The sequence below is a fragment of the Hypanus sabinus genome, chromosome 7 (assembly GCF_030144855.1).
Source record: "Hypanus sabinus isolate sHypSab1 chromosome 7, sHypSab1.hap1, whole genome shotgun sequence".
Lineage (NCBI taxonomy): Eukaryota > Metazoa > Chordata > Chondrichthyes > Myliobatiformes > Dasyatidae > Hypanus > Hypanus sabinus.
In genome coordinates this window covers 175,260,853-175,288,609 of record NC_082712.1, presented here as the reverse complement: position 1 = coordinate 175,288,609, position 27,757 = coordinate 175,260,853, and the positions used below count along the sequence as shown (strand labels likewise).

The 27,757-nt window shown below is 43.5% G+C and overlaps 1 protein-coding gene across 1 annotated transcript in view; it reads right to left on the bottom strand.

Moving 5' to 3' along the window:
• Positions 1–27,757, bottom strand: part of LOC132397415 (spondin-1-like) — a 327,855-nt gene that overhangs the window by 22,326 nt on the left and 277,772 nt on the right. The window contains exons 8-10 of the mRNA XM_059976155.1: positions 18,220–18,421; positions 2,146–2,286; positions 1,558–1,633 (exon numbers count right to left, since the gene is read on the bottom strand). Of these exons, the coding sequence (XP_059832138.1) occupies positions 1,558–1,633; positions 2,146–2,286; positions 18,220–18,421 (419 nt within the window). The remainder of the gene's footprint in view (positions 1–1,557; positions 1,634–2,145; positions 2,287–18,219; positions 18,422–27,757) is intronic.

Sequence of the window (27,757 nt, the reverse complement as noted above, 5' to 3'; positions counted from 1 at the left end):
GATGCTGCCTGACCTGCTGAGTTCCTCCAGCATTTTGTGTGTGTTGCTCTGGATTTCCAGCATCCGCAGAATCTCTTGTGTTTATAAGAAGTGGATTTGGTGCAAATGGACTCATTTGTTCTCATGTGAAAGCAGTTGGCTGCTCTCTCTTTTTAATTACAGATTTACAAGGATTACAACTGATTAATTATAGATGATTACAAATTGATCTTTGTGAATTTAGGCAGAGACTAAATTGAGTGATTTTTCTTGGGATGAAGCAGAGACTTCAGAAAATGAAGGGAAATCATGATGTTAAAGGAAAAGATGAGAAATCTGGCCACTATCAGTTTGTCAATGTAGACAACTGTCATTCCCCTCACATGGGTCTACCTACAACCTACCATTTTCTAATTCTATTCCCATTCTCCATCCTTACCTATCTACATATCATCCCTGCTAACCCAGATCCACCTTTCACTTCTTTTTTTCTGATATTATTCCCATTCACTCCTCTCTACATCTGCCTATTACATCTCCCCCCAGCTGGATCCACCAATCAGCTCCCACTTTCGGATTCTATCCCCATTCTCCATCCTTACCCATCTGCCTATCATCTTTCCTCACCTGGATCCACCTATCACCTGGTAGCTCTTGCCACACCCCTTCACCTCACGGTGAATAAACGGTAGGACTCTGAGGGGTGTGATAGAACAAAAAGACAATGGGATAAGGATTTATACTTTCCTGAAAGTGGCATCACAGGTAGATAGGGTGGCAGAGTGAGGTTTATTTTGCACTTTAGCCTTCATAAAGTATAGGAGCTGGTTGTCATGTTGAAATCGTGTAAGACACTATTGAGGCCAAATTTGAAGTATCATGTACAGTTCTGGTCTCCCTATAAGAAAGGTATCAATAAATTTGAAAGAGCGCAGAGAAAAGTTTTACAAGAATGCTGGAGCTTGAGGACCTGAGTTATAGGGAAAGGTTAGATAGGTTTGAACTTCGTTCCCTGCACCACAGGTGAATGAGGGTTGATCTTATAGAGGTACACAAGATTATGAGTGGTGTAGTGAGAACAGGTGTAAGCAGGCTTTTCCACTGCAGTTGGCTGAGACTAAAACTAGAGATCGTGGGGTTGAGGGTGAAAGGTGAAATATATAAGGGGAATTTGAGGGTGAACGTTTTCACTCAGAGGATGGTGTAAGTGTGGAATGAGCTGCTGGATGTAAGGTTCAATTTGAAACATTTAAGAGAAGTTTGAATAGGTAAATGGATGAGAGAGGGATATGCTCCCTGGATCTTGACTCCGTAACCTTGGGAAAAGGCTGTATCTATGCCCCTTACAATTTTGTACATCTCTGCAAGATCACCCCTCATTTTCCTGTCCTCCATCTCATTGGTTGTGCAGAAAATCGCCATACCACAGTTCAAAGCCATAGGCACTCTGCTCTGACATTTAGAGAAGAAACAACACAAGGGAAAAATTCAATTCACTGACAGAATTAATCTAGAATAAACTTACTTTCAATCGAATTGGACAATGTTGCCAGGGTTAATTACCCACAATGCAATTACCTTCATCCGTTTCCTCCTGATTAAGATCTGCCACAATATCGTCCACATTATCAGGCTGAATGTTACACTGCTCCCCCTGTGGAGAGATTATTGGGGACTTTACAAAAAAGGTTCAGGTCACACAGGCAGGAATTAAAACACAAACAAATCTGGAGCTGGAATCCCTAGGCTTGTCCTACATTTTGCTGAATGCTGACTGGCAACTCCTGCAAGGCTGCTGGTGCCAAACTGTATCAGTCTCTGCCGTTCTTTTGGATTCGTCAGCTGTGTGGGGTTGGAGGGGGGCGGGGGGGTGTTTTCTGCACGGACATCAGCTTGCTCTCCATATCGTACTGCCCAGGCTTGCATATGACATAATCAGCTGGGATACAACATCCATGGTCAATCCTGGCCAACAGAGGGCCTCAGAGCTCAGCCAGGAGAAACTCCATCAAACTGAACACTGTGACTTTAGGATATCCTTGCACTCGTAAAATAGTGAGATTGCGCTTCCAACACCCCTGAACAAGTTTGTGGCTGTTTTATAAACTGTGCTTAAGCTGAAGTCAGTTCCTTAGGTACCCTTATCCCAAGACACATCCATATTACCTTTCTTGCAATTCTCTCAATGACAGCTCTGGCCACAGGTATGATGGGTCCACCCTCAGGATCGTAAAAGGGGCTCTTTGGGTGATCCAGGCTGGTTAGCGGTCTAATCCTTTCTTGGGGATCCGACATCTGATTCGGGGACTGAGAAAATAGGAAAGATTAGTTGAAGTTGAGGTTTAAGTTTATTATCATCTGATGTACATAAATACAACCAAATGAAACAACGTTCCTCCAGACCATGGTGCATCCACAAAGCATATATCACACACAGCAAAAATATTGCCACAAATAAGGTAATAAAATACAATTCAAGATGCATGCAGTGTGCAGCACAGGTAAGCAATAGAACCGTAGAACGTTACAGCACAGAAACAGGCCTTTTGGCCCTTCTTGGCTGTACCAAACCATTTTTCTGCCTAGTCCCACTGACTCGCACCTGGACCATATCCCTCCAAACCCCGCTCATCCATGTACCTGTCCAAGTTTTTCTTAAATGTTAAAAGTGAGCCCGCTTTCACCACTTTATCTGGCAGCTCATTCCACACTCCCACCCCCCTCTGTGTGAAGAAGCCCCCCCTAATGTTCCCTTTAAACTTTTCCCCCTTCACCCTTAACCCATGTCCCCTAGCCTCAGTGGAAAAAGCCTTCTTGCATTCACTCTATCAATACCCATCACAATTCTATATACCTCTATCAAATCTCCCCTCATTCTTCTATGCTCCAGGGAATAAAGTCCTAACCTATTCAAACTTTCTCTGTAACTCAGTTTCTCAAGTCCCGGCAACATCCTTGTAAACCTTCTCTGCACTCTTTCAACCTTATTAATATCCTTTCTGTAATTCGGTGACCAAAACTGTACCCAGATCGCTGTCCTAGTGACAAGATCTCAGTGATGGCAGGGTATTCATTAGTCTCACAGTCTGAGGGAGAAGCTGTTACCCTGTCTGGCAATCCTAGTGCTGATGCTCCTGTACCTCCTTCCTGATGTCAAGGAGATTGTGGGTGGTAGGGATCCTCATTAATGTGAGACTTAGTGTTTGATGAAAGTGCATAGTAACAAGATCAGTGCAAAAGAATAAAAACTCACTGTACAATAATTTCATTCTCCTATCAGCTGAATCACAACGGATGTATCCCCTTTCTAGATTTGAAGGTCGTGAGTTCAAATCTCACTCCGGAGACTTTGGCACAAAAATCCACGTTGCCACTCCCATACAGTACTGAGGATCTGCAGTCAGGACCGTCAGCTAAGACAGCTCACCAACTTCCTCAAGAGGTTCAAGATATTCAGGATGTCCCACTCACCTCTTAACAATTTCTACCGATGCCCATAGAAAACATTCTCTCTGAATACATCACAGCAACCGCTGTCTCGGCCTGCGCAGCAAGGAACCGCAGGCTTGCGGACACGACTCAGAACATCACAGAAACCTGCGTTACTTCTGTCTTGCTGCCTCAGAAAAGCAGCTAGGATAACCAAAGACCCACCCACCACCGACATTCTCTCCTCTCTCCCACCGGGTATAAGATACAAAAGCCTGAAAGCACAACCCACCTCCTACCTGGCTGTTATAACACTGCCGGACAAACCTCTTGTCAGAAAAGATGGACTCTTGACCCTATAATCTACCTCATTCTGATTTTGCACATTATTGTTTACCTGCTCTGCACTTTCTCTGAGCTGTTTCATTTTATTCTGTATTGTTAGCAATGAGATCTTGGTAGCACAGCTCTGTCCAAGACTTCAGCAAACTGCAGGGAGCACAGACCATCGTGCAAATTAACCTCCTCTCTGTTGACTCTGCTACATTCCCACTATCTTGGTAAGCAGCCAGCATAATCAAGGATCCCTCCCATTTGGCCATCCTCCCTTCTCCCCCATCCTACCACGCAGAGGTCTGAGATCATGTACCACCAGCCTCAAGGACAGCTTCAATCCCACTGTTATCAGAGGTCTCGTACACCGAAGTGAGTGGTTGAACTCTTGATGTCCCAACCCCTCTTGTCATGGCACGTGCCCTTTACCTGCGCTGCACTTTCTCTGCAGCTGCATTCGTTTTCGTCTTTCACAACCTCAAAGCACTTCTGTACACTATCACTGGTCTGGATGGACCAGAAAGCAACAGCTTTTCACTGTATCTCATTACAATTTTGGTGCTGGAATGTTTGGCAAGACATACTTGAGCACATCATTGGGTGTGGTGGTTGTTAATACAACTGAAACGTTTCACTGCTTGATTCAATGTACAGTACTGTGCCAAAGCCTTAGGCACAGACTGTATATTCAGCTAGGGTGCCTAAAAATTTTTCATAGCACTGCAATAATTTTAAGTATTGCACTGTACTGCTGCCACAAAGAACAACAAATGTCATGACATGTGTGAGTAGTGATAAAGCTGATTCTGATATGGGTCTCTATTGTGGACTGAGAGTGGGAAGGGGGCAGGGAGAGGGGAGTCATGGTTGGGAAAAGGGGAAGGGAGAGGGGAGGGAGTGGGAAGCACCAGAGAGACATTCTCTAATGATCAATAAACCAGTTGTTTGGAATCTAAATGACCTTGCCTGGTGTCTCAGGGGTGGGTGTGTCTGCACCCACACAACTCCCCCACCCCACCCGATACTCCTTCTCTGCCACCTGTCCCACATCCCTCCCACGACGTTCCACTCTCACCATTCCCAACACCCTTTGCTCCCACTAGGTTTACAAACTCGATCTCCACTCCACACTGACAAGTACACTACAGTGCAAAGGACTAGCCACCCCAGCTATGTACATGTGCCTGACTTTTGCACAGCACTGTACATGTGAGAAATCAAACTGAATCTAGATCTATCAATAATAATCCAACACATTAAGAGAAACAGGTAATCTGACCATTTTCTGATTACCATATGTTCTACTGGAAAAGGGCTAGTAATATCATGAAGGGTCCCACTCACCCTGCTCATGGACTGTTTGTTCCACTCCCATCAGGGAGGAGGCTACGTAGCATCCACACCAGGACCACCAGATTCAAAAAACAGTTACTTTCCCCAAGCAGTGAGGCTGATCAACACCTCCACCCACTAACCCACCCCTCCACACCCCCAAACACCACTACTTCATCATTTCCTGTCAGAGTCAGTTTACGTAGAGACACTCCTGTACCTAATGTCACTTTATGGACATACAATCAATCTATGTATACAAGACCATAAGATAAAGGAAGAAGATTAGACCATTTGGCCCATCGAGTCAGCTCCATCATTTAATCATAGCTGATCCATTTCCCTCTCTGCCCCAATCTTATTGGCTGTTTTTCTTCCTGTTGGGAGCAGAGTTTCATTGATTCTATCATATTTCTTGTATTTACTGTGAACACCTGCAAGAAAATTAATCTCAGTGTTGTATATGACGTTTATGTACTTTGATAATAAATTTACTTTGAACTTGAACCTTTGTAGGCATAGAATCAATCTATGTATATTGGCTGTCTTCTGTACTTGTATTTATTGTGCTTTTTTAAATGTTGTGTTCTTTATCTGATTGTGTTAGTTTTTGCTGCATGGGATCCAAAACAACAATCATTTCATTCTCATTTATGCATGGGTACTGGGAATGACATTAAACAATCTTGAATCATGAATCTTTTTTACATCATAGAGGGACTGACAGAGTACATGTCCGGAAATTGCTTCACTCTGTGAGAGTGGCCAGAGCAAGGAGGCACAGTGAAAACTGGCAGGGAGTGGTAACTGGGATTTATTCTAATAATGTAGGTCTGAACTGTGTTGCAGCAGATGGCGAAGCGTAATTCTGTTAAATAAATCTCAATTAATGTAGGATTGATAATTTTGGCCAGGAAACTACAGGATTAACATTAATAATCCATCTGGCTCACTAGCATGTATTAGGGAAGGAATACTATTTTAACAGAGCTATAAGTAACCCGAACCCTCAGTAATAATTGTTGACTCTCGGTTGCCTTCTGAAGGAATATGCAAAGCCATACAGTCCAGAGGAAATGAGGAATTAACTTACATCATATGTACAAACAAAACATAGAGGATTATTCCTTTAATTGTACACTCATTCTTTTAAATTTCTGGCAATTAAATTTGGAACAATTCAGAATTTATTGCCTCAGTTATGACCTCAATGCAGGGCACTAGGCAGAATGTAAAACCACATCTGAAACATCTGGATAGATCACATAAAATACTATAGCTGGTACTCATTAAAATGCAGCTGTTTTAAGTTTCTGTGTTCTGCAGTCTCAAGAGTTTGATTCAGGCACTTCTGAACATTTTCCCACAGTAATCTGCTTCGCAAATATTTTTAATCTCGTCATGCAGGATCCTGTCCTTATCGACGCGTTGCAGGGCGGTTTGCAAGGAAAGGAAGGCGGAGATGACTGTGCAGGGTGTTCTGCCTGTCACGGAAGCGATAGGTGACAGCCACACACCTCCCTCTATAAAGCACATAAGAGGCATACCTGGTATAATAGTTATGTTACTAGACTAGCAACCATTGATCCAGAGACACCATAATTGCATGAACATGCTCGTATTTATGTATGTATGTGTGTAAGTATTTATTTATCTATATATGGGAAATTTTAAAGTCAAACATGTATGCACTCACGTATTTAAATGTGTAGACTGTAACACTGGAACAGCAAGCTCTTGGGACCCCTCTCACTGTAACAGGAGCGACATCTCTCTTTCCCTTGTTAGTGAGAGGGAGGGCCTGTTGAGAAGCTGAGGTGTCAGGATGGACTCTAGTTTTTGGTCTTTGGGAGCTTGCAATTGCTTGGTGGGTGCTGGGGGGACGCTTTCTGCTAGAACAAGTGGGGGGGTGGGTTGATTTGATGCTTTGCTGTAGCTTGTAGGTGGGAGTGGGGAGGGAAGCTTTGTGGTTCTAACTTTTTCCTGCCGTTCATTCTTTGTTTTATTTCTCTGTCTGGGAAGAGCAAGGATTTCAGGTTGTATACTGTGTATATTCTCTGATATTAAATTGAACTATTGAACATGTACTTATTTGTGAGGGGTGTGTAGAAGGTCCAGGTAGGGCTAGCTTCTCTGGTGAAGGAGCTTGTCATATCCATTCTGGGGCTGCTCACTCACCCTCGGTTCCCACCGGACACTCAGTTCTCACCTGTAGGTCCAAGTAGTTGTTTGGGGCCACACCCCAGTGCACCACTTTGACATAGGGGCTAAACCAGTGGCCTCAAACCCTAGTGGGATAAGGTCATGCCTGTCCTAGCATGTGAAGTCAGCTCTGGCAGACCAGGTGGATGAGATCAACAGTGAGAGCCAATGGCCAGGAAAGTCGTACTGCAATGCTCCATGAAAGGTGAAGGACAGGACAAGGAAGATGTCATAGTCATCCACTGAAACTAAGGAAGATGCCCAGTTTGTGACTTCTGTTCGTACCACTGGACCTGGACTTCAGAGGTCGAGAGAGCAGAACTGCCCCATTGCAATGGCTTTTCCACTTTAAAAACATTACTGCACAGTTTTGGACATGATGGACAACTATCACTGCCACCACCATGTATTTATGTATGTATGTTTTTACTTTTTTAAGAAATTAACATTGTTATAACTGGGGGTGGTATTGGGGACGAGCTCCCACTAACTATTAAATGCTCCCAATGGCGTGCACCTCAAATAGCCCCTGACAACCAAGTCCAGCTCCTGGCCTTCACATGCGACTTAGCTAAGTCCAACAGAATCATTTCCGCTGACAGAGGAGAAGGCAAAGGCAGGGTACTGGTGCATTAAAACCAGTCACTTCAGGCAAATGAGGCTCATCAACCATGGTTTGCAGCTCACCTAGGAGAAGGAAAATTCTGATCTCAAAGTTCTGCTCTCTTACCTCTATAGCCACTCATGGGGAAGGCTTCGGTTGTAAACCCTGAAGAAAAATCCAGAGATGGAGTTCCTAAGACAGTCCTACATTGAGTTCAATGCTGATTGGCAACTCCTGCCATGTCGCTGGTGTCAAATTGTATCAATCTCTGTTGTTCCTTTGGATTCATCTGCTGTGTGGAAAGGGGGAGCCTGTTGCATGGGCAACAGCTTGTCTCCATATCGTACTGCCCCGGCTTGGGTATCATGTAGACAGCTAGGACACAACATCCATGGTCGACCCTGACCAGCGGATGGCCTTGTTTATTTATTTATCTCACTGTTTGTTACCTCATTATTTTTGCTCTATTTATTTAATTTATATATCTATACCCTATATACTTAGATAGAGGTGTTTATAAAAAGAGGGCATAGACTATTGGATGGTCAAAGTAATTTTTCCAGAGGAGAGGAGTCCAAACCTGGAGGTCAGAAGATCATAAGGCACAAGACATCCGAGCAGAATTAGGCCATTTCGCCCATTGAACCTCCTCTGCATTTGACTATGACTGATCCATTTTCTCTTTCAACCCCATTCTCCTCCCTTCTCTTCAAAAGTACACGGTAGAAGGTGAAAGCTTTAAAGGGGTTCTGAGGTCTCATGGGGATCTCTGCAGCAAGCCGTTGAGCGTTGGGCTTCTAGGTATCTCTCGCACCTGTATTTACTAATCTTTATCATAAATAGAGTCATTAAGCCTGTGTTCTTCTTGTTTAATCTTGTCAAGTTAATTGTGACTGGCACGGGTTTTCCGCATTCTATGATTATATAATGGAGACTCTCGGTCAGCACAGCGATCAAAGTCCTTGTGTGAAGAATGATTTGTCTCATGGGGTCACTCAGTCATGCCTCCAATGCTCGGTACTCATACGCATAACCTCTTGTTTCTGTCTCTACATGGGCGGTCCGTCATCCCTGCACTCCTGACTCACGGTGACAGAGTCTGCTGTTCCGCACCTGGGCTGAGTCGTACGTAGTCAGTGCTCACGGATACGGAGTCTGCTGTTCCTCCGCACCTGGGCTGAGTCGTACGTAGCCAGTGCTCACGGTGACGGAGTCTGCTGTTCCTCCGCACCTGGGCTGAGTCGTACGTAGCCAGTGCTCACGGTGACGGAGTCTGCTGTTCCTCCTCACCTAGGATCAGTCGTTGTGAGCATACACCGTGGCATGAATGGCAACTTTTATCCTCCAGAGGGTAATGCATATATGGAACGAGCTGCCATAAGAAGTTGTAGAGGCAGATACAGTTAATTTGTTTGTTATGTGTCATGTCATATAACGTGGGTGATCATTATCTATCCATGACTGCGATTGTTCTTGGCGAAGTTTTCTACTGAAATGGTTTGCTATTGCCGTCTTCTGGGCAGCATCTTTACAAGATGGGTAACCCCCAGTCATTATCAATACTCTTCAGAGATTCACAAACACGAGAAAATCTGCAGATGCTGGAAATTCAAGCTGCACACACAAAATGCTGGGGGAACACAGCAGGCCAGGCAGCATCTATAGGAAGAAGTACAGTTGCCATTTTGGGCCGAGACCCTTCATCAGGACTAATGGAAAAAGGAGATAGTAAGAGATTTGAAAGTGGAAGGGGGAGGGGGAGACCTGAAATGATAGGAGAAGACAAGAGGAGGAGGAATGAAGCTAAGAGCTAGGAAGTTGATTGGCAAAAGGGATACAGAGCTGGAGAAGGGAAAGGATCATGGGACGGGAGGCCTAGGGAGAAAGAAAGGGGCAGGGGAGCACCAGAGGGAGATGGAGAGCAGGCAATGAATTATTGTGAGAGGAACAGAGAGAGAAAAGAAGAAATTTTTTTTTATATATATATAAATAAATAGGGATGGGGTAAGAAGGGCAGGAGGAGCATTAACGGAAGTTAGAGAAATCAGTGTTCATGCCATCAGGTTGGAGGCTACCCAGCCGGAATATAAGGTGTTGTTCCTCCAACCTGAGTGTGGTTTCGCTCTGTCTGCTACAGGAAGCAGGATCTCCCAGTGGCCACAGATTTTAATTCCAATATGTCAATCCATGGCCTCCTCTATTGCCAAGATGAAGCCACACTCAGGTTGGAGGAACAACACCTTATATTCCATCTGGGTAGCCTCCAACCTGATGGCATGAACATTGATTTCTGTAACTTCTATTAATGCCCCTCCTCCCCTTCTTACCCCATTCCTATTTATTTATTTTTATTATATATTTTTTTTCTTTTCTCTCTCTTTCCCTCTCACAACAACTTGCCTGTTCTCCATCTTCCACTGGTGCTCCCCTCCCCCTTTCTTTCTTCTTAGGCCTTCTGTCCTACGATACTCTCCCTTCTCCAGCCTTGTATCCCTTTTGCCAATCAACTTCCCAGCTCTTAGCTTCATCTCTCCCCCTCCTGCCTTCTCCTATCATTGCAGATCTTCCCCTCCCCCTCCCACTTTCAAATCTCTTACTATTTCTTTTTTCCATTAGTCCTGACGAAGGGTCTCGGCCCGAAATGCCAACTGTACTTCTTCCTATATGTGCTGCCTGGCCCGTTGTGTTCCACCAGCACTTTGTGTGTGTTGCTCATCAGAGATTGTCTGCTTGGTGTCAGTGGTTGCATAGCCAGGATTTGTGATCTTGGAGTAGATTAAAAGGTCAGCACAGCCATGCCATGCTGCTTCAGTGCCAGCGAGAGGACTTGGCCACAATCATCATGAGAATATGTTGAAGATGAATTGGGCACATGTTGAGATGAGAGGCCAACTCCATCATCAAGGCATCGCTTCAATGGACCCCTGAAGGGCAGAGGAAATGCAGGAGACCAAGGACAATTTGGCACCATACTGTACAGGCAGATAAGGACCCTGAATCATAACAGGGGCATAGTAGAGAAGCAGGCCAAGCATAGACAGAGATGGAGGATCTGTATTGCTGTCCTTAATGAAATGCTGTTGCAGCAAAGCAGCATCCATGGTCTCTTCCCACTGCTGCTATCAGGAAGAAGGCACATGAGCCTCAGGACTCACACTACTAGCTTCAGAAACAGTTACTACCCCTCAGACACCAGGCACTTGAACCAACGAGGATACCTTCCCTTGTTCGGTCATTTAAATGTTCCCACAACAAACGGACTCACTTTCAAAGACTCTTCATCTCATGTTTTTGATATTTATTGCTTAGTTATTTATTATTATTTCATTCTTTTTATATTTTCACTATTTGTTTTCTTTTGCACACTTGTTGAATGCCTAAGTTGGTGCCATTTTGCATTAATTCTATGATGGTTATTATTCTATAGATTTATTGACTGCGCCCAGACGACAATGTATCTCAGGGTTGTATAAAGAGACCTAAATGTACGTTGCTAATAAATTTACTTTGAACTTTTAACTTTTAAGTACAACATTGAGGGCTGAAGGGCCTGTACTGTGCTATACCCTTCAATGTTCTCTGTCCTATGTTCTATATTCTAACTCACAACTTTCCCATTTGATGAGGGAGACTACTTAAAATTCTAGCAGGCAACAACTTTTTAACAGGGTTGTGTGCAAATATTGAAATGAAAATATTTTTACATCTGAGTGCTCCTGGCTTTAATTGTTTTCCTTTGTTTACACGTTCATGTTGCCATCAAGAATACCAATCAGATTGTAGCCCTGTGTTCCAGTGATGGTGTCTGAGAACACTTCACACTTGAAATTTCCCTCTGCAAAAAGAAAACATTGGTATTGACTTTTTTAGACTCTATACTTACTGAACATTTGCTATGATCTGCAACTCTAATTTACAGAGAATAGGAAAATGTCCCAAAAAACTATGCAGCAGAATTAGCAAAAACGATCTGTTGTACACTGAATTTAAGTAATATAGAAAGTTATGGAAGCTTTAGAGTGGGTGCAGAGGAAGTTTACTGGGATAGCACACATGAAATAGTGACAGAGCTCAACAGGTCAGGCAACTTCTATAGAAAGGAATAGAGTCAATGATTCAGGCTGACAACCAGTCCTGACAAAGAGTGTCAGCCCAAAATGTTGACTTCCCATTTCTCTCAATAGATGCTGCCTTACCTGCTGAGTTCCTCCAGTACTTTGTCCATTTTACTTTGGATTTCCATCCTCTGTGGAATCTCTTGTACATAAGATTTACTAGGATACTGCCTGTCCTAGAGGGCCTATCTTAAAAGGATAGGTTGATCGAGCTGGGGCTTTTCTCTTTAGAGAGAAAGAGGATGAGAGGTGACTTGGTAGAGGAGTACAAGATGATAAGAGGCATAGATTGAATGATCATCCAGAGACTTTTTCTCAGTGTGGAAATCTTGCATCAGTATTAAGAGGACAGAAAAGATATGGCCAATTAAAAGAGGAGAGGCCAAGTAGTGAAACACAAGTTATTGGTGGATTAGGAGGTGATTGATGGACTGAGGAGGCAATGGTTGACTGAGAAGGTGATTAGTGGACTGAGGAGGGATGTAGTAAGATGAGAAGGAAAGCAAAGATTACAGAAACATCAAGAACCCATTACCGATCCCATGACCAAGACAAAACCCAAAACTGGGGGGGGGGGGGGGCCATAAATTTCAGTGGGGGGAAATTTAAAAAGGACCTGAGGAGTAACTTCTTCACATAGATGGTGACAAGTACATGGAATGAGCTGCCAGAGGAAGTGGATCTTGTTTTTGCTGTTATTGTTGTTTGGTTGCTTGGTGTGTTCTGTGTTTTTCTGCTGAACATTGTGGTTAAGTTGGCACGGGAACATGTGGTGACACTTGTGGGCTGTCCCAGCACACCCTCGGATGAGTTATTTGGTGAACAAGTTTGCAAGTTCTCCCCGTGACGGTGTGGGTGTCCTGTGGGAGAATGTATCATTGTGAGCACATTCCAGAAACATATGGGTCAGGGTTAGTAAGCGGTGGACATGCTACGTTGATGCCGGAAGCATGGCGACACTGACGGGCTGCCCCCAGCACATCCTCGGACTGTGTTGGTCACTGAGACTAAACAACGTAGTTTTCTAAAGTTTCAATGTTCATGTGACAAATAAACTTGAATCTTGCATTTTGAATCCATTTATGTGCATTGGAGGTGGCAAAACCAAGCCTGTTCACATATAGCAAAACTATGACAACTTTGATCACTTTGCACTAAATCAGTCTTGATGGTTTTTTTTGTTCTAATTGTGTTCTGCCTTATAAAATTTGTGCCACAGCAGTGTAGCAGTTAATGCGTCACGACTACAGCTTGGGGCATTGCATTTCCAAAGTCAATTCTGCCATCAGCTGTAAAGACTTCACATGCTCTCCCCATGAACCACATGAGTTTCCTCTGGGTGCCCCACTTTCACAGTCCAAACAGCACTGGTTACACTGAATGGTGATTGTCTATGGTTGACGGAGTAGAGATATGTCTCTACCAAAGGAGGTATAAGGAGCTCCTTCCCTCCGCTAGCCTGTAGGTCACCCTTGGGCAGGGTGCAGCACCTGCTTAGCCGCCCCGATCAGGGTCAGGGAATTAAGGGTTATGGGAAAAGGCAGGAATGTGAAGAAGAGTCCATGGCCTGATCAGCCATGACCTTATTGAATGGCGGAGCAGGCTTGACAGACCAGATGGCCTACTCCTGCTCCCATTTCTCATGTTCTTATGTTCTTACATGAAGCCATGGGAGGTGGTGGATGGTTGTATGAGCAGCTGGTGCATATCTCAAGTCCTGGTTATACAACCACTGACACCAGACAGACAATCTCTGAAGAGTACTGATAATGGCTGGGGTCACCCGTCTTGTAAAGACACTGCCCAGAAGAAGGCAATGGCAAACCAGTTCTGTAGAAAAATTTGCCAAGAAGAATCATGGCCAGGAAATCATGATAGCCCACATCATATGACATGGCACATAGTGATGATGATGATAAACATTGTAAGTTGTCCTACAATTGGGGTAGTGTTTAATAGGTGGGTTGCTGGGCACTGTGACTCGTTGGGTTGAAAGGGCCTGTTCTGCACAGTATCTCTAAATAAATAGATAATTTGTGCTTCCCTTGTGAACGTTGCTTATCTGGTACTGTGTACTTGTGATGGTATTGTAAGTTTATCATTCCATCTGTGCAAATATGAACCTGTACATATGACAATAACCACAACTTTGACATTGATCTTGATGTACAGGTGAACAAAACTAATGTTAGCTAAATCCCATCACACCTGCAACAAACTGCCATAAACTCTTGCAAGAAGAAGGGTCCAAAGCCTTGTTGAGGATCTCCACTTCCCATCCTTGACCCACTACCTTCAGGAAGGAGGTACAGGAGCATCAGGATGAGGACTGCCAGACCGAGTAACCGATTCTTCCCTCAGTCTGTGAGATTAATGAACACCCTGCCTCCACCGTGGTCTCGTCACCAGGACAGCCAGATGTTTACTGTTTACCTCTGCCGCATACATTTTGAATTTGAATTATATTTTATTAACTGATATGTTGATATACGTTTTGTGGGTAAACCGTGGTCCAGAGGAACATTGTTTCCTTTGGTTGTAAATATGTACAGTCAGATGACAGTAAACTTGAACTTAAACTTGAAATCATGATAGAAATGCTATGATTCAAATCTGATTGGATCAATGATTGGACATTGCAAGAAATAACGATAAAGATTAGTTTTGTTTGTCACATGGAGTCACAGAGATTCTACAGCACAGAGACAGACCTTTTGGCCCATCTAGTCTGTGCCAAACTATTATTCTTCTTTGTCCTATTGACCTGCTCCTGGACCATAGCCAGTTTCTATTTATGCTCTTCTTATGCACATGGACATCAAAACATACATGAAATGCATTGTTCGCATCAACAACCAAGTGTCGCCATGTTTCTGTGGCCAATGTAACATGACCTCAACTCACTGATCCTAACCCGTATATTTTATTTTATTTAAGACACAATGTGGAACAGGCCCCTCAGTCCAATGAGCCCAGCAACCCACCTATTTAACCCTAGCCTAATCACAGGACAATTTACAATGACCAATTAGCCTACTAACCCGTATATTCTGTACGTTATGGGAGGAAACCAGAGCACCCAGAGGAAACCCATGTGGTCACAGGGAGAACACACAAAATCCTTACAAGCAGCGCCGGAAATAAATTCCAAACTCTAATATCCCGAGCTGTAATAGCGTCGCACTGATCACTACACTACCATGGTGCCTGGAGCACCCAGAGGAAATTACATAGAACATACAAACTCATTAGAGACAGTAGAGGGAATTGAACACTGTAAAATGTTATGCTAAATGCAATGCTACTGTGCTGCCCCAATGACAATAAACATGCAGCATTAAGCAGCAAATTGTCCCAAAGTGCTTTCTGAAGTTCAAAGTAATATTATTATCAAAGTACATATACGTCACCATGTACAGCCCTGAGATTCGTTTTCTTGTGGCATGCTCAGTAAATCCAAGAACCATGATATAATCAATGAAAGACTGCTCCCAACAGGGTGAACAATGTGAAAAAGACAATAAACTGTGCCAATACAAAGAAAAAAATAATAAGAAAAGTAATAAGAAACAAATATCAAGAACATAAGATGACGAGTCCTTGAAACTGAGTCCATAAGTTGTGGGAACAGTTCAGTGATGGGGTGAGTCACGTTGAGTGAAGTTATCCCCACTGATTCCAGACCCTGATGGTTGAGGGGTAATAACTGTTCCTGAATCTGGCAGTGTTGGATCTGAGGCTCCTGTATCTTCTTCCCAATTGGCAGCAACGAGAAGAGAGCATGACCTGGGTGATGGGATCTTTGATGATGGATGCCACTTTCCTGCAACTGTACTCTGTGTAAATGTGCTCAATAGTTGGGAGTTTTACAAGTGATGGACCACTTTTGGTATGATTTCCCATTCAAGGGCATTGGTATTTCCATTCCAGCCATGACACAGCCAATCAATATACTCTCCATCACTTATATAGAAGCTTGTCAAAGTTTTAAATGTCATGCCGAATCTTCGCAAACTTCAAAGGAATTTCAAAGAAACTTCTAACTAATGAAGTTGTATTTGTAATATACTGTGCTGTAGCCACAAACAGTGGATTTTCATGGCAGTTATACCATGAGTATGTTTGCCTATGACTAATACCGCGAAGTCCACAGCACCTGATAAAGGATAAAAAACTGCTGTTGACAGAATTTCAGATGGTGACGAGGAGATGTACAGGAGTGAGATAAGTCAGCTGGTTGAGTGATGTTGCAACAACAACTTTGCACTCAACCTCAACAACAGCAAGGAACTGATTATGGACTTCAGGAAGGGGAAGCCGAGGGAACACACACCAGTCCTCATCGAGGGATCAGCAGTGGAAAGGGTGAGCACTTTCAAGTTCTCTGAAGATTTATCCTGGGCTCAACGTATCAGTGCAATTACAAAAATAGTACAGCAACAGCTACATTTCATGAGGAGCTTGGGAAAATTTGGTATGTTAACAAAGACTCTAGCAAATTTCTACAGACATACTGTGGAGAGAATTCTGACTGACTGCATCACCATCTGATACGGAATTTGCATCGGCTTGGCAAAAGTCACTCAAACTCCCGGCCAGATGGGTCTTAGCAGCTCTGGACTGCAGTGACTCTGAAAGGCTTCAGATCTGGTTCCACTCAGAGTAACCCACACAACAGACCTCCAAGGCCAAAATATTATTCCTGTGTAGCACTGCCCAGAACCACATGCTGTTGTGCCAAGTACTGTACCATCAGATGAAGGCTGGTGTCTGAACCTAACCTCCATTACATTTAATGTAAGTCATATGAGAGAAAGGTCGATATTCCATTGGGCTTTCCAGTTGTTCTTTGGGAACCAGTTGTTATTAGTCTTAATGTCTATATATAAAGTGGCTACGTTATTAGATACATCTGTACACCTGCTTGTTAATGCAGATATATAATCAGCCAATCACATGGCAGCAACTCAATGCATAAAAGTGTCCAGACACAGTCAAGAGGTTCAGCTGTTGTTCAGACCAAACATCAGAATGGAGGAGAAATGTGATCTCAGTGACTTTGATTGTTGGTGTCAGATGGAGTGGTCTGTGTGTCTCAGAAACTGCTGATCTCCTGGGATTTTCATGCACAACACTATACTTTACAAAGAATAGTGTGAAAAACAAAATAAATCCGATGAGTGGCAGTTCTGTGGGTGAAAAGACCTTGTTAATGAGAGAGGTCAGAGAAGAATGGCCAGACTGGTTCAAACTGACAGGAAGGCAACAGTAACTCAAATAACCACATGTTACAGAGGTGTGCAGAAGAGCATCTCTGAATGCTCAACAGATTGAACCTCGAGGTGGATGGGCTGCACACCGGATTCCATTCCTGTACCCAGTACAGGGGCCACTCATCGTATTATCCCTGGGTGGCACTGCCCCAGAACCACATGCAGTTACTCCAGATGCCACTACATCAAGGCTCATATCTGAAGACAACTATTCTTCCCTTTTAACCTTTAAGCCATATGAGAGAAAGGGCAACATTCTAACCGATATGTCTTTAGTCTGTGGGAGGAAACCTGAGCACCTGGACCAAACCCACTTGTACACGGGAAGGAACGTACAAACTTGTTTACAGAGGGCACCAGAAATGAACTCCGAACTCTGACACACCGGGCTGTAATATATACAGAGAGATGCTGGAAAAGGGCCGGTTACATCATGAAGGACCCACCCACCCTGCTCATGGATTGTTGGTCCCACTCCCATCAGGGAGGAGGCTACGTAGCATCCACACCAGGACCGCCAGACCCAAAAACGGTTACTTTCCCCAAATAGTAATGCTGTTCAACACCTCCATCCAACAACCCACCCCTCCACATCCCCAACCACCACTACTTTATCATTCCCTATCAGTCACCTTATGTACAGACACTCCTGAGCCTAGCACCACTTTAAGGACATAAAAATCAGTTTATGTATGTATTTATTGTATTTTATTATTATTGCTTTCTTTATATTATTGAGTGTTTTGTGTTGCATTGAATCCGGAGTAACAATTATTTAGCTCTCCTTTACACTTGTGTACTGGAAATGACATTAAGTTGAATGAATCTTGAATCTTGACTCTTGACTGCATGCACACAAAGGGCTTTCACTGTATCCCAGCACATGTGGCAATGAAAAATGAATTACCTCTTACTTTGAGCAATGCCGCTGAGAAAGTAAGGAAGTGCTTACCATGTAGGTCACTCCACTATCAGTCCCAGCGTCCCAGGGAATGAGATCCTGAACAACCTTCTGTACCCAGCCACAGTCCTTGGTGCAGAGGTCCTCGGCAGAGAGACCCACGTTCCAATCTGGGCTGGGCCCTAGCATCGCCAGGAAGGACATGAGGTGCCGTGTGCGATCGACGGAGAACTCTGCAGATGGAGCCGCACGCCTGAACAGAATGAGAAAGAGAAGCAGAGATGATTGAAACTGACAGTCCAGCACAGTGTAATTTCAAGTTCAGCATTAACATTGAAATATAGTATAACAAGTACTTATGATCTGAGCTGGGGTTCCAAATGTCACTTAACTCCAAATGGGTCTTGCTGTCTTGGTGATTAATAATTTAGAGACTGTTTTCTCTTCTCACTGCTACCATCGTGCAGGAGATACAGGAGCCTTAGGTCCCACAGCACCAGGTTCAGGAACAGTTATTACCCTTCAGCCATCAGGCTCCTGAACTGGTGTGGATAACTTCACTCTCCTCAACGCTGAACTGATTCCACAACCTATGCACTCACTTGGATTTTCAGAAGTCATTTGATAATGTGCCTCACATGAGGCTGCTTAACAAGATAAAATCCTGTGGCGTTACAGAAAAGATACTGGAATGGATAGAGGAATGGCTGACAGGCAGGAGGCAGCGAGTGGGAATAGAGGGGGCCTTTGCTGGTTGGCTGCCAGTGACTAGTGGTACTCTCATTCTGTGGTGTGTACTTCTTAACAGAATTGCATGCTGAATTCTGTTTCCATTGATGAAAATAAATCCTTAGAAGTTTTATCTGACTGTTGTGTAAAATTTTAATGTGTGCTATCCCTCTTCCTCCTCCTGTCCTTGGTAGTGTTATTTGCATTATTATTATTATTGTATTTGCATTTTGTCTTCTTTGCACATGGGTTGTCAGTCCTTGTGTGTAGGTTTTCATTGACTCTACTGTATCTCTGTTCTACGGTGAATGCCTGTAAGTTAATGAATCTCAGGGTAGTACATCGTGACATATGGTATATTTTAATTTACTTTGATAATAAATTTACTTTGAGCTTTGAATTCTGACCCACTGCAAAGTATAGCTCTAATTAGCGTGACAAACTCCTCCTTGTTGATATTAAGATGTGTGGAAGTGTTCCTCACACATTTGCAGATGGAGCTTGGACTGGACGTAGTGGATGTGATCCTGATGAATAGGAATCTGAATGCTCAGGCCATACAAATTGCAGCAAACTATATTGTTTTGTCTTTTCTTCAATTCCACACTCTTGACTTTCTCTCTCTTCTTTTCCTCTGCCTATCACATCCCCTGGATGATCTCCTTTCCTTTCTCCCATAGTCCACCCTCATCGCATTTCAAATTCCTTCTTTAACCCTTTCCCTTTTCCTCCTATTGCCTTCCAGCTTCTTACTTCAGCCCCCACCATATCCAGCTGGCTCGGCCAATCACGTGCCAGCTTGACCTCCTTCCCCCTTCCTTTCCAGTCCTGATGAAGGGTCTTGGCCCAAAACGTCAAATGCTTATTATTTTCTATAGATGCTGTCTGTCTTGCTGTGTTCCTCCAGCATTTTGCATTTGTTACTCAAGATCTCCAGCATCTGCAGAATATCTTGTGTTTATCAAATGTCTATTTCCTCCATCAGTGCATCTGAGTTCCTTCAGTTCTTAGGTGTGTTGTGTTCTGATAAACCAGTTAATGAATGCACAAGGTGCTTGTTACTTTTCAATTTTCAGAGGTTTCACAAATTGGCAATCTGTCGTTGTGAGATTTCAAATTATATTTTCTAGATTCCCGATACAAATTTCTGGATTACTCATCAAGTTATATAACCACGTCTGGGGCAGTGAAAGAACTTGAGAATGCAGAGAAAATTAGTTTTGGAAAGTTGCCATGGCTAACCAAAATGTCTGATCAGACAAAGTGATACGATTGTAGTAACACACACACAAAACTCTGGAGGAACTGAGCAGGTATGGCAGCATCAATGGAAATGAATAAAAAGTTGATGTTTCAGGCAGAGAACATTCCTCGGGACTGGAAAAGAAGGGGGAAGATGGCAGAATAAAAAGGTGGGGGGTGGGAAGGAGGACAAGCTAGAAGGTGATAGGTGAAGCTTGGTGGGGAGGGAGAATGAAGTCAGAAGCTGGGAGATCATAGGTGGAAAAGGCAAAGGGCAAGAGAAGAAGGAACCTGAAATGAGAGGAGAGTGGACCATGGGAAAAGGGTAAGAGGAGACACATCATGTCGTAATGGAGGAGGATTATTTGTCAGTTCTTTGGAAAGATTCTCCAATTAGTCCTACTCCTCTGATCTTGCCCAAAAGGTAAGGCAGTTCACAAGGATGATTCCAGGAATGAAAGCGTTATCATACGAGAAATATTTGATGACTCTGAGTCTGTACTCACTGGAATTTAAAGGATGAGGGGGGATCTCATTGAAACCTTTTGAATGTCCAAAGGCCTAGATAGAGTAGATGTGGAAAGGTTTCCCATGGTGGGGGTACCTGGGGGAAGAGGGCATAGCCTCAGTATAAAGGGGCATCCATTTAAAACAGAGATGCAGAGAAATTTCTTTAGCCAGAGGGTAGTGAATTTGTGGAATTTGTTACCACAGGCAGCTGTGGAGGCCAGGTCATTGGGTGTATTTAAGACAGAGATTGATAGGTTCTTGATTGGACGTGGCATGAAAGGTTACAGAGAGAAGGCCGGGGAGTGGGGCTGAGGAGGGGAGAAAAGAATCAGCCTGATTGAATGGTAGAGCAGACTCGATGAGCCAAATGGCCTAATTCTGCTCCTGTGTCTTATATGACTCTAACATCTTTTGAAAGTTACATCTGAAACTCCATTTGCCACCATTTCAGGCATTACATTACACATCACAGCTCACTGTAATACTTCATTAGGAGATCTGGTATGTCACCAAAGACTCCAGCATATTTCTACTGATGTACTGTGAAGTACTGCATTTAGATTAAAGAATAAAAATATTGGCTTTATTTGTCACATGTACATCAAAGCACACAGTAAAATGCATCAAATTAAATCAGCACGGATCGCGCTAGGCAGCTTGCCTAGTGTCGCCACACTTCTGGTGCCAACATAACGTGTCCACAACTCACCCTAACTGTACATCTTTGGAACATGGAAGGAAACTGGAGCACTGGAAGAAACCCATGCAAACCCAGGGATGATGTACGAACTCCTTATAGATAGTGGTGGGAATTGAACCCCAATCTAACTGCTGCGTTACCATGTATGGCCGTATCACCATCTGGTATGGAGACTCCAATGTATGGGACCAAAAGAGGCTGCATCACATGCATGACCCTCCCCACCATTGAGGATATCTTTAAAAGTGGTGCCTCAAGAGGGTAGCATCCCTCACCATCCCGGGCAGCACTTTCCCTCATTACTATAATTAGGGTGGTGGTACAGAGGCTTGAAGACCCACAGTCCAAGTTATAGGATCAGCTAATTTCATGAATGTGTCAGTGATAAAAAACCTGATTCTGATTCACTGAGCATGAAAACTCAAACAAAACTATCAGCTTCAATGGGCAGGGAACTTTGAGAAAGGCATACGTAAACAGTAGGTTCATTAGGAACAATGATGTACTGAGAGATAGAATGTAAAACATAGAACATTTTAGCACACTACAGGACCCTTAGTTCAGGATGTTGTACCAACCTTCTAACTAACTCAATCTAAGGTTACTCAATTTAAGATCAATCTAACTCTTCCCTCCTGCATAGCCCTCCACTTTTCTATCATCTAGTTGCTTTTCTAAGAGTTTTTAAAATGTTCCAAGGAACTTGAAGCTCTCAACCCTCTTGGCCTGTCCAATCTAAATTGGCGATGTAGACAGGAGCATAGTCACCATCCCCTTCCTGAAGTCAATGCCCACATCTTATTTTTTGTTGACATTGAAGGGAAAGATTGTTGTCCAGACACCATTTCACCAAGCTCTTATCTCCTTACACTCCAACTCATCGCTACCTGAGATGCAGCACTCTTTAGTGATATTATCCGTAAGCTTGTAGATGGAATTAGAACAGAGGTCATGGGTTAAGGGTGAAACATGAACTGTTTACGGGCAACCTGAGGGGATTCTTCTTCACTCAGTGTGGTGAGAGTGTGGAATGAGCTGTAAGCAGAAGTAATGGATGTAGCTTCAGTATCAAATTTAAGAAAGCTTTGGATAGGTACATGGATGAGAGGGGTTTGGAGGGCTATGGTCAAGTGTAGGTTGATGGGACTAAGTAGATTTATATTTTAGTACCGAGTAGGTGGGTGACAGGGCCTTTTTCTGTGCTGTAGTGTTCTATGCCTTTACGAGAATCTGGCCAGGCAATTGTATCTCTCTATTTTATTTAGAGACACAGTGCAAAGCAGGCCCTTCTAGCCCAATGAACCATATCACCCAGAGACACTCCAATTTAACAGACAATTTACAATGATCAATTAACCTACTAACCGGTACGTCTTTGGATTCCGGGAGGAAACAGGAGTGCACAGAGCAAAAGTTCAAAGTTGAAACTAAATTTATTATCAAAGTACATACAGTGAACAGCCCTGAGATTCATTTATTTGTGGGAATACTCATACCAACTTGCTTACAGAGAATGTTGGACTGGAACTCTGAGTCCCAAGCTGTAGTCGTGTCGCGCTAACTATGATGCCATTGTGGTGCCCCATGGGAGCAGGCTAGGGAGCAGTGTGGGGTCACAGGACGCAGACCTGAGGGGCATCAGTGGTGAGGCTAATTGCGGCAGAGGTTCCTTATTTTATATGGTCAGTATACTTGGGGCACTGAGTGTGCAGTAAAACACAGGATCAGTTGGAGTATTGATGTGTAGAGAAATTCTGTGCTGCAAAGTCCATCGTTCCCTTCAGGGGCTGAATGGCCTACTCCTTGTGTCCTCGGAGCAAGTGCAAGTAAGAGCCAGCCTAAGTAATGGGGACAATGTCACCATCTGTGGCCACTCTTAGACTTCTACCTTTCAAGTTCAAGTTTATTGTATCTGACTCTACAGTACTGTGCAAAAGATGTAGGCACGTATATATAGCCAGGGTGCCTAAGACTTTTGCACAGTACTGTATTTATCAACACAAAGTACACTGCAGATGCTGTGGTCAAATCAACACGTACAAACAAGCTGAATGAACTCAGCAGGTCGGGCAGCATCCATTGACTGCTCATTTCATTGGATGTTGCCCGACCTGCTGAGTTCATCCAGCTTGTTTGTACTGTATTTGTCAACGTGGAGCAGAGAGCAAGTTTGTAGATCTGACTGGAGCAGAGGATATTGGGAATGGTGAAAGTGGAGACCCACGGGAGGATTGTGAGACACATGGCAGAGAAGAAATGACAGGGGTGGGGGGGGGGTGGTGTTGATGCAGACTGGAACACCAGTCAAGGCTATTTGATTCCAAACAATTGGTTTATTGACCTTTACAGGATGTCTCTCTGGTGCTTCCCACTCCCTCCCCTTATATATCCTTTGAACTTACCCCCTCTCACTTTAAATGCATGCCCTCTAGTGTTAGATATTTCAATCACGGGAAAAAGATATTGTCCTAATACTCATCTTTGCCTCACATAATCTTATAAACCTGTCCGATCTCCCCTCAGTCTTCATTCTAGAGAAAACAACCCAAGTTGCAACTGTCTCGATACATCACATGCCCTCTAATCCAGGCAGAATCCCAGTTAACCTCTTCTGCACCGTCTCCAAAGCCTCAATATTCTTCCTATAATGGGGCGACCAGAACTGTATGCAATCCTCCTGATACAACCTAGAGCTTTATAAAGCTACAACATAACTTCCTGACTTTTGAACTCATTGCCTTGACTAATAAAGGCAAACATGCCATATGTCTTCTCTACCATCCTATCAACTTGTGTAGCCACCTTCAGGGAGTTATGAACTTGAACTCCAAAATCGCTCTGCTCATCAGCACTGTTAAGGGCTTCAAATTTGACCTACCAAGGTGCAACACTTCACAGTTGGCTGGGTTAAACTCCATCTGCCATTCCTCCACCTGTCTCTGCAACTGATCAATATCCCATTGCATTCTTTGCCAGTCTTCTATGCTATCCACAACAACACCAATTTTTGTAATATCCCTACCATTGATTTCAGACTCACTGGTCTACAGTTTACAGGATTTTCCGTTGTTCTCTTCGGGAATAATGGAACAATATTAGCCACTCATTTTCAAAAAATCCATCAGTTGATTTTACTCTTAGATACTCAACTTCTGTGACAGAGAATTGCAAAAGCTCACTGCTCTTTGAATGGAAAAAAACATTCTGAATAGCCCTTTATTTTAAGAGCATATGACATTGGAGCAGAATTAGGCCATTTGGTCCATCAAGTCTGCTCCACCATTCCATCATGACTTATTTATTAACCCACTCAACCCCATCCTTGTGCCATCTCCCTGTAACCTTTGACACCCTTACTAATCAAGAATCAATCAATGCTTTAAATATATTCAATAACTTATATGGGAATATATTATAGATTACCCGGCAGTCCACAGGATTGAGAGGAGCAAATTTGTAGAGACATTGCAGATTGTTGCAAGAAACTTGATAGGAGATTTTAACTTTCCACATATTGACTGAGACTACCACACTGTAAAGGGACTAGATGGGATAGAGTTTGTCAAGTGTGTTCATGAAAGTCAATAAGTCGAAGTCCCAACAAAAGAGTGTGCAATACCTGATCTGCTGTTAGGGACTGAGACAGGGCAGGTGACAGAAGTCTGTGTAGGGGAACACTTTGCATCCAGTGATCATAATGCCATTAGTTTCAAAGTAAATGTGGAAAACAATAAATCATGTCCATGGTTTGAGAAAGGACAATTTTGATGATATCAGCGAGGAACTGGCAAGTGTGGGTTGGGACAGGCTGTTTTTTGGCAATGGTGTAAGTGAGAGACCTCCAAAAGTGAAATTTTGAGAGTACAAACTTGTATGTACAATACAAGGTAAGGATAACTGGTTTCAGGATCCTTGGTGTTCAAGAGGTATTGAGAAACTGCTTAAAAAAGGACGTGTATAGCATTTAAGGGCAGGTGGGATCAAATGAGGTACTTATGGAATGTAAGAAATGCAAAAGAACACTTAAGAAAATAATCAGGAGGGCTGAAAGAAGGCATGAGTTTGTCCTAGCAGACAAGGTGAGGGAGAATTCTCAGGGATTGTACAGATATGTCAAGAGCAAAAGTATTGCAAGGGACAAAATTGGGAGATCAGAATGATTATACATGCGTGAAGCCAAAAGAGATGGGCGGGATCTAAAATGGATTTTTTTACGTTTGTATTTACTTGGGAGTCGGACGCAGAGTCTATAGAAATTAGGCAAAGCGGCATCAACTTCATGGAAAAGGAAGAGGCAATAAGTAGGTCCCCAACGAGAGAGTGTGCTGTCTTGAGGCAAGTAAGAGTATAAATCCCCTGGGCCTGACAGGGTGTTCCCTCAGACCCTGTGGGAGGCATTTGCAGGGGCCCTAGAAAAGATATTTAAATCGCCCTTAGTGACCAATGAGGCACTGGAGGATTGGAAGGTGCCTGTTTTTGTTCTGCTGTTTAAGAAAGGATCTAAAAATAAACCAGGAAATTATAGGCTGGTGAGCCTGACATTTTTTTTCTCTCTGCTAGATTATGTACTGCATTGAACTGCTGCTGCAAAGTTAACAAATTTCATATCACATGCCGATGATAATAACCCTGATTCTGATTCTGATTAATAGTGGGAAAGTTATTGGAAGGCATTCTAAGGTGGGGATATTGAGCATTTGGATAGACATGGACTGATTAAGGATAATCAGTATGGATTTCTGCGTGGTAGGTCATGTTATCCAATCCGGTGGAATATTTAACGCAAGTTATCAGGAAGTTGATGAAGGAAGGCGGTGGGTGTTGTCTACATGGACTTTAGCAAAAAGAGTTCTATCCCAGTTTGTGTCAATGAGACTGTCACAAGGAAGGTGAACCAGCATCATTACTTTCTTAGGAGGTTAAGGAGATTCAGCTTATCACTAAGCACCCTAAAAAACTTCTTCAGATGTACTGTTGAAATTATCCTGATTGGTTGCTTCATGGGCTGGTATGGGGAGTGTAGGTCATTCTAGAGAGCAGTGAACTCAGCCTAATACATCACAGGCACATTTCCCCCCCCCCCTCCCCCACCATCGCTATTATCTCAGGCAGGCAACGTCCATAGAACATAGAATAGTACAGCACAGTACAGGCCCTTCGGCCCACAATGTTGTGCCGAATTCTATCATCAAAGACCCTCACTATTCAGGTTATACCATTTTCTCACAGCTACCATTGGGCAGGAAGTACAGAAGTCTGATGCCCCGCACCGCCTGGTTCAAAAACAGCTACATTCAAACAACTGTCTGCTTGGATTCAGAGCTTGCGCATACAGGACAGAGGGACCTATCTGAGCCGGAGGTCTGTAATTAGTGGTGTTCAGCAGGGACCTGTGGTGGGACCTCTGTTGTTTGTGATCTATATAAGTGACCTGGATAAAAATATAGATGGGTGGATTAGTAAGACTGCGAAAGATACCAAGATTGGAGGAGTTGTGGATAGTGTAGAAGAATGGCAAAGAATACAGCAATATAGATTGGTTGTAGATACGAACAGAGAAGTAGAAGATGGGGTTTAACCCAGATAAATGTGAGGTGATGCAGCTGGGTAGGGGAAATGCAAGGAGACAGTACTCTGCTAAGGGCAAGATCCTTAACAGTATTGCTGAGCAGAGGGATCTTGGGATCCAAGTTCATAGCTTCTTGAAAATGACTACAGAGATCAACAGGGTGGTTAAGAAGGCTTATAAGTGCATTTTATTCGAGGCTGTGTGCCAGTGATGCTGCTGTAAGTTATTATTTTGCCCTGGTGCACACATCTATACTTGTGCAAATGACAATCATCATCGCCATCATCATTACGTGCCGTTTTGTATGACATGGGCAATCATGATCCTTCCATGACCATGACCTTGGCAAATTTTTCTATAGAACTGGTTTGCCATTGCCTCCTTCTGGGCAGTGTCTTTACAAGACGGGTGACCCCAGTCATTATCAATACTCTTCAGAGATTGTCTGCCTGACGATCGCATTACCAGGACTTGTGATGTACGCCATATGACCATCCATCACCTTCTCCTATGACTTCACGTGACCCTGATCGAGAGGCTAACCAGGTGCTACACCTTGCCCAAGGGTGACCTGCAGGCTAGCGGAGGGAAGGAGTGCCTTACACCTCTTTTTTGTAGAGATCAATCTCCACCCTGCTGCCGAGCATATACAAATAAATTAGCATTTATCTTTGAAACGTATGGTAAGATACTGCAAATAAGCTTTGACACACTCAGTTTGTTTCCTTAACCACTTCAGTCATTTCTTTGCATCATAATCTTCGCGCCATAATCTCCTTTTCTAGTGGAAAAGAAATCGCATTTCTTTCAACAATAGCAGAGAACAGTGGGCGCTAGGA